At 33.2% G+C, this 7660-nt stretch overlaps 2 protein-coding genes across 2 annotated transcripts; one reads left to right on the top strand and one right to left on the bottom strand.

Moving 5' to 3' along the window:
• Positions 1-1086: 1086 nt before the first annotated feature.
• On the bottom strand, positions 1087-3362 carry LOC135127851 (beta-1,3-galactosyltransferase 5). The gene has a single exon (XM_064054501.1). The coding sequence runs from the start codon at positions 3262-3264 to the stop codon at positions 2146-2148; it is 1119 nt and encodes a 372-aa protein (XP_063910571.1). The 5' UTR covers positions 3265-3362; the 3' UTR covers positions 1087-2145.
• A 96-nt stretch (positions 3363-3458) lies between these two features.
• LOC135127841 (histone deacetylase 8-like) lies at positions 3459-4990 on the top strand. The gene is made up of 4 exons (XM_064054490.1): positions 3459-3676; positions 3727-4171; positions 4220-4683; positions 4737-4990. Exons 1-4 carry the CDS (start codon positions 3593-3595, stop codon positions 4875-4877), a joined length of 1134 nt encoding a protein of 377 aa, XP_063910560.1. The 5' UTR covers positions 3459-3592; the 3' UTR covers positions 4878-4990.
• The last annotated feature ends 2670 nt before the right edge of the window (positions 4991-7660 follow it).

Raw genomic sequence — 7660 nt, 5'->3', positions numbered from 1 at the left:
CATGCGCATCAAAAACAATATCAAATTTAATGCAATGTTAAAGACACATGAATTATAAATCAAATTTAAAAAATCTTAAAAAAAAAGAATGTTGAAAAAACTGTGGACGGCAGAACAAGGAACAGAATTATTTTGTAAAAAATTAAATATTAAGAAAAGGAATGTAATCTAACGTTATTTGTATGGCCTTACTGAAACAATAATCCAGAGTACTTACAGGTCGATTTATAAACTTGCTGTTCTCCATTCTTAATATACACAATATTCTTTGAACAACACGATACTCAAAACATGTTTTTATTTGTTGTATAGAAATAAGGATTTTGCAATTAAGCTCCGCCCCCTTGGGTCACGACAAATAAAAAAATCATCACAATTGCGATAGGGCGGGTGGGTGGGGCCTATATTTTGTCTTTTTTTTTTTCTTAATATACTTCTTTTCACAGCAAGAGACTTACATTGGTCAAAATGTTACATTTTTGCAAGGAGCCTAATTACAAAATCCTTATATAAATTTTCCATTTTAAATATTTTTTAAGTTTCATGTTGTGAAAAGAAGTCTACACATATTAAAACAAAAAGGCAAAATGTAAAGCCACCCATCCGCCCTATCTCAATTGTGACGATTTTTTTTATTCGCCGTGAACCAAGGGAACAAAGCTTAACTACAAAATACTTATTTCTTCACAAGAAATTAAAAACATGTTTTTGAGTATCGTGTTATTCAAAGAATACTATGTACATTAAGAAAAAAAAAAGGCGAAATATAAACACCGCCCATCCACCCCATCTCAATTGTGATGATTTTTTTGTTCTTAGAAACTTAAAACACGTTTAAAATCGTACATTTTTGTAAGAGAATATGGATTTTGCAATTAGGCTCCGCCCCTAGGTCTGCCAGCGAATGAAAACTTCATTACTATTTAGATCGGGGCAGGTATGGGTGGGGCTTAAATCTTTGCTTTTAATTTTTTCTTTATATACATAGTATTCTTTGAATAACACGATACTCAAAAACATGTCTTACATGGTAATATCTTGTAGAGAAATAATAGGGATTTTGCAATTAAATTCCGCTAGGGCGGGTGGGCGGGGCTTATGTTTACCTCTTTTCTTAATATACGTAGTAGTCTTTTCAGAACAAGAAACTTAAAACATGTTTAAGATGGTAAATTTTTATAAACAAATATGGTTTTTGCAATTAAGCCCCTCCCCTCGATTGACAACGAATGAAAAATTCATCACAATCGAGAATTGAGATCGGAGCGGGTATGGGTGGCGCCTAATCTTTGCCTTTATTTTTTTCTTAATGTATGTACATAGTATTCTTTGAACAACACGATACTAAAAAACATGATTTTAATTTTTCGTAGAGAAATAAAGGATTTTGCAGTTACGCTCCGCCTTCTTGGCTCACAACGAATAAAAAAATCATCACAATTGAGATAGGGCGGGTGGGTGGGGCCCACATTTTGCCTTTTTTTTATTAATATGTGTAGACTTATTTCGACAACAAGAAACTTAAAACTTGTCTAAAATGGTAAATTTTTGTAGTGATCACCTTAAATCCTGCACGTTTCTTCTACAACCCCTTTAAATACGGCAACTTGACAACGGAGTTTATAAATGATAATTTTCACCTCTAAAAGCAACGTCAGCGGGAAGAGCAACTGCAACGAGAACTTCAACGTCAACAGCAAGTTTATAAATCCCACTTATGTCTTATATTAAATGTAAACAAGATCGTCTTTGTAACAAATTACGTTTAAATTTACATTCGATGTGAATGAGCCCTAAATGATAACACATGATTTACTGCAGCCAATATCGTTCACCTGGTATAATATATATCTCGTTCATTACATAACATAACGTTTGAAAATTTTATACTATACTACTATATTAAAATTTTAAAATTTGTGTACAATTATCACATTTTGAGTTCCTTATGAAAGTAAAAAATGTGTAGAATCATACGTTTGTTTCCTGGCCGTCTACGACCCAACAATTATTGATACGAATATATCGAGAGAGCAATAAAAAACACGCTGAAAGACAGCCATGGATTTTTGAAAGTTTGTCTTTGATGAACTCAAACTTTGAAATTAGCTGTCCTTGATCGTATTTTTTATTGCTTTCTAAAATTTAGTGGAGCTTGTAACTTTCAATGATTCCACTCCCTCCCCTAAGATTAATTTTTTTCTCAGCAACACAAGTCTCATTCATTGGTCTCAGACGCTTATTGCAAGTCTCAAACTCACAAATTTTCATAGCTTCATTAAATTCATAAAACAGATTGTTGTCGCCCCCATTTGGCCCCACCAAAATATCACACTCTAACCTCTTCTTCACGCCAGAGATACAACATCGCAAAAACTCTGCATACAAAGTAAAATATTTGCGTAATTCGTACAACTTTATTTTCAAATTTTTTGTTAAAACCCCAGTGACATAAACATCATCAATCCAAAAATACTTAAAATAATGAGACAATAATACCAGCTTTGATGCAATTTTGGGAGTTGTGACATAAAACCACCCAGAAACAAACGAAGGGTATTTGGAAAATTGATATTCCTCTTGAGTTACATACCACTTATTTGCGGGCTCGCGAATGGGTTTCAGGTCTCGTAAAATATACCCTGAGATCGAATTTTTTGGAAGGGGTACATCATTTAACAAATCTATTATTCTCTGAATGTTGAACACAATATCATCATCCATTTTTATCACATATTTTGCAGACTGACAATTTTCACTCACCCATTTCAGCCCCATTACGTGCTTATAGGTCAGATTTCTGTACGCTTCTTGAAAATTGCCCTGGATAATGTCCCCAAATCTCTTACTTTCGTGTAAAATGGAAGCTTGTGTCATGTACACACTGTCTGCGGTTTGCCCAAGAAGAAACACTCTCTTCATTTTGGCAGCTGCTAATTCTTCGCCCGAAAACGCCCTTCGCATTGAACTTCGTGTTTCCACATTGTTGTAATGTGAAGTTACAATAATCACAGCCAGCAGATCATTCGAACAAGAATCTGCACTGAGTATATATCGAAAATTTAAATTAAACAGTTTTGTACTTGAAGTTTTCTTGGAAGACTTAAGTGGCAATGGGTTTTCCTCCACCCATTTTTGCCCATTGTCGAAATCGTGTGGGTTCCAAATGTGACGCCACGAAAAAAATAAAAAAACTGCTATGCCAAAAGCGAAAATGGCAAAGTAGTGAAGGCGCTTACGAACATTATATAAAATAAAGGCCATAATGTTGTCATAATTTGCAAATTTTGTTTTTCCATATGTTGTTTTTGAAATTTCAAACTGACACCCACTTGTGAGGTTAGGCGACTGTTTTGACGTTAATGACGTTTCTAGTTGCCAACTTAATTTGGAGCATGTTTATTGGTTGACGTTTATAATCAAATTGAATCAATTTTCGCGCCTAGCAACATGTCAACATAACCTAAATGCGATCATAAAGTGAAACAACGAATTTCTTATTAAACTAAACGATTTACACCTAATTACAACGTAATGAGGTGACACACATTTTAATAGTTATTAAATTATATTAATTATAAAAACTGAGACCATGGAAGAGCAGAAGAAAATCGTGTACATTTACAGCGATAATTTGCGAAAACAATGTGATCGTATACCAACAATGCTGAACAGAGTAAGTAGTAAATAAACAAGTAGTTGTTAAATTATTTGCACCATATTCAGGCATCAGTGGTGCAAGATTTAATCAGTTCATATGAAATTATGTCCAGTAAGAAACTCCTAATTGTGCAAAGCTTAGATGCAACTGAAGAAGAATTAAAACTCTTCCATTCTTCCGATTTTATAGATTTTATGAAACGTATAAATGACTCTGATGAATTTGAAAAGTATGAAGATGAACAGGAAGAATTTGGTTTGGGATATGACTGTCCCATTCTTGATAAACATTATGATTTTGTGAAGACCCTTGCTGGGGGTTCTTTAACAGCTGCTAAGATTTTAGCCAGAGGGAAATGCCACGTTGCTATAAACTGGTTTGGTGGCTGGCACCATGCCCAAAGAGATTCAGCAGCTGGTTTTTGTTATGTAAATGATATTGTTTTAGCTATTCAAAAATTAACTGAAACTTTTAATAAAATTTTATATGTAGATCTGGATATACATCATGGTAAGGATTAGTTAATTAATTAAATAGTTTGTTTATATTTAATTTTAGGTGATGGCGTTCAAAACGCTTTTGAATTTAGTAAAAAAATTCTGACTTTGTCATTTCATAAATTGATGCCAGGTTTTTTCCCTGGGACTGGTAGGCTTGAAGATTGTGGAAGTTGCAAAGGAAAATATTATAGCATTAATGTGCCTGTGTTGGAAGGTGTCAGTGACACTACTTTCCTCAAATTTTTTATTACTGTTTTACCAAGAGTTATGGAAGCATTTCAACCTGAAGCTTTAGTAGTACAGTGTGGAGCAGACTCTTTAAATGGTGATGAAATAGGACAAAGTAACTTAACACTGAAGTCAGTTGGTGAATGTATTAAAAAAATCTTGGAATACAGAAAACCTACTCTTTTTTGTGGAGGAGGTGGATACAATTTTGCTAATACTGCAAGACTGTGGACTTATTTGACTTCAATCATTGTTGAACAGGATATTGATAATGACATACCAGACTCTAGTGAGGTAGTTCTTCCATTTGTGTGACAACGGTTAAATTAAAGGTGAAATTTTTGCAGTTTTTTACTAACTATGGGCCAACATATGAACTTCACATTGATACAGGTAATCAGAAAGATTTAAATACGGATAAGTACATTTCTGAAGTGGTGGGAACAGTGTCTTCATATTGTGTTTTTATCCAGAATGATCATGTGTAAAAAGTTAAGGCAGGAAATTTTTATCAGACTGCAACTACATCAGCCAATAAATTTGTAGTGGTTTTAATTGTATTAAGTACTATTTTAAGATGAATGTGTTCAATAAAACTTTAAGAATGTGTGGCTTTTTATAACCATCAAGGGAATGCGAAAAATGCAGTCAACAATACACTTAGATGCGTCAAAGAAGATGTTAAACACAGATGTTGAATTTACATTTCTGGTGTTATATATTTATACTGTTAGAAGTGCTTCAATTAAGAGCACTGTTTTTTAAAACTAGAGATAACTGGAATAATTTTAATTCTGTTTGACATAGCATAAATAAATATTCAAACTTGAAAGAGAAACTTGTCTAATTTCATAGCTGGGGGCAATTACCAACATAATATAAACATAACGAAAGCAAACAAAACGCAGCCTTAATAAATTTCTGATTTGGTCAACAGACAACCACTTTGAAAGCTCTGTGCCAAGGGCGTAAGTTGAGTTTGTAGGTTTTTCTTTTGAATTTAAATCATATCATCAAAGTTTGGTGTTGTAGATATATGTACATTTTTTATAGCTAAATACTTTTGAGTATTAATTACTTTCTGTCTTACCATTTTATTATTTGTCTATAATGGATTTGAGGTACGTTATTGACCAGATAATACCCTTGGGCATTAAGAATAGTTGCCATAGTAACTTCAACATAAAACACAATTGGCTGGAAACCAACTATCGTTTAGGTATTTTTATTATTGAAACCTAGAGATGTACCGACTAGTCGGCTTTGTCAAAACCGGTTTATAAATGCAACGGACAGTGTGTTTTTTTTTTCAATTTCTCTGACTAGTGACTACCTTAAAAACTTGTTTTATTTTAATAAAAGAAATAACTAAAGTTTCTTTGTTTTCCCAAAAATGTGTTAAATTTGTTTGGATAATTTTAACATTTAATTTTTTGTAGTAACTCAGTACAAAAATAAAGAATAACACAGTTTAGGGCAGTTTATACATTACTTAACCAATTTTAACCACTTTTTTGGAAAATTTTTGGAAATTTTGAATTCGCTTTGCGTGTTTATTGGACCAGATATCGTGACAGCGATTTCAGAATCGTAACTAGCCGAAGATTATCTACACTTTGACACCAATCTTCGGTCGATTAAACCAATTTTAACCGGTTTTGACAAAGCCGACTAGTCGGCCGACACTAGTCGGTACATCTCTATTGAAACCACAATATCTGGTAAAAGGCAAAATAAAAAATCCAAATATTCAAAAAAAGTCCGAAAAATCCAGAAACTTCAAAAAGTACAGGAAACCCAAGTTCTCCTCAACTCAAGAAAAAAAATTAAAAACAAAGAATTTAAGAAAACCAAAAATTTTAAAAACCCAAGAAACTCATATTCAGTAAATCCGAAAAATAAAAAAAAAAACAAGAAACAAATCCTATTTCAGTGTATCAAATTCTGTGGACCTACATTCTTGGCTTATCAATACATTCATTTCTTTATTATCATTATTATTATTATTAGAAATTGGACAACAGGTAGGTATATGACCCATTTACAGTCCAATTATTAATCAAACTAATATATATACACCAGCAGCTAATTCAGCACAGCTAGGTAAATTACTGTCGTACCCTAAAGGTAAATTAGTCAGCTAGCAAGTGAACATTAAAACAGCTCGAAGGTATCACAAAACTAGTGGTAGTTGTTGCATATCTTGCTAATGGGAGAGTATTTCAGTACTTTACGACGAGGAGTGAATACGTAATATAAATTTTTAGATCATCAGCAAGCAATAACACTTCAGAACGGATTCTTTTTACTACATCATTAATAAATTTGGCAAAAAGAGTGGTCCTAAGACAGAACCTTGTGGGACGCCAGATAAGACAGGAATTTTGTCGGAAATGTAGCCGACGTACTTAACACATTGCATTCTCTCTGTTAAATACAATAAGATAGAATGATCAATTCTGTCAAACGCCTTCGAAAAGTCAGTGTACACCACATCAACTTGTTGTTTAAATTCTAATGTCATAGGATAACCAAGGTGGATACGAGCTAAAACGAAAGAGACGAGACTTGGGAACATGTACATCTAAAATGCTGTTTAATTTATTATAAAAACAGGAACATGCCAAGTTAACATCAGTGATGCCCTCAAGAAAAGACCAATCAATACGTATTAAATGCTCATACAACCCAGTAACATCCGCTCTACGAAAGTTCCAACGCTACATGGAGGGATGACCGTTAATGGTTTTAACTTTAGATTCACGATGTTTGAAAGAAGCTAACAACGTTGGGTGATTAAAATCCTCTTCCAGAAGAGGATCTTAGCAAGAGCTAACGAAACAATGAAAGTTAGACAGAACCAGGTCAAGATATCTCTTATTATTATGCGCAATATTATTATATTGATTGAGTTCAGAAAAGTTCAGAAAAGACATCACCAACGAGAATAACTTACTATTACCAGATTTATCACATCTTAGGTGATAGTAATGTTTACACTGATTACATGATTTTACTGCATTTGATAGTCATAATTAATGCGCACTATAAATAAGAAACTAAATTCACAACCTCCAACGGAGGCCGTGCAAAAGAAAATATCAGGAAGGTTAGTACAAACCCAGTGATAGTGATCAAATACAATTAATAGTAAAAAAAGATACAAAACAAACAAAACTAAATAACTAGAGATTATGCAAACCAAGATGACAGCTTCAACACTACCATCCCCACAGGGGTAGAAATCGGAAATCAAACACTATTCACAGAC

Source organism: Zophobas morio, unplaced genomic scaffold (assembly GCF_036711695.1).
Source record: "Zophobas morio isolate AGI-343-1 ecotype UQ-CSIRO unplaced genomic scaffold, CSIRO_AGI_Zmor_V1 ptg000002l, whole genome shotgun sequence".
NCBI classification, from domain to species: domain Eukaryota; kingdom Metazoa; phylum Arthropoda; class Insecta; order Coleoptera; family Tenebrionidae; genus Zophobas; species Zophobas morio.
The sequence above is the reverse complement of the archived record's forward strand: the minus strand, read 5'-3'. Positions and strand labels throughout refer to the sequence as shown.

Excerpts from the sequence above, each read along its gene's own strand:
- LOC135127841 (XM_064054490.1), top strand. The coding sequence starts at position 3,593 with ATGGAAGAGCAGAAGAAAATCGTGTACATTTACAGCGATAATTTGCGA. Across the intron at positions 3,677-3,726 it reads TACCAACAATGCTGAACAGA|GCATCAGTGGTGCAAGATTT; the intron begins GTAAGTAGTAAA and ends CACCATATTCAG. Across the intron at positions 4,172-4,219 it reads AGATCTGGATATACATCATG|GTGATGGCGTTCAAAACGCT; the intron begins GTAAGGATTAGT and ends ATTTAATTTTAG.
- LOC135127851 (XM_064054501.1), bottom strand. The coding sequence starts at position 3,264 with ATGGCCTTTATTTTATATAATGTTCGTAAGCGCCTTCACTACTTTGCC.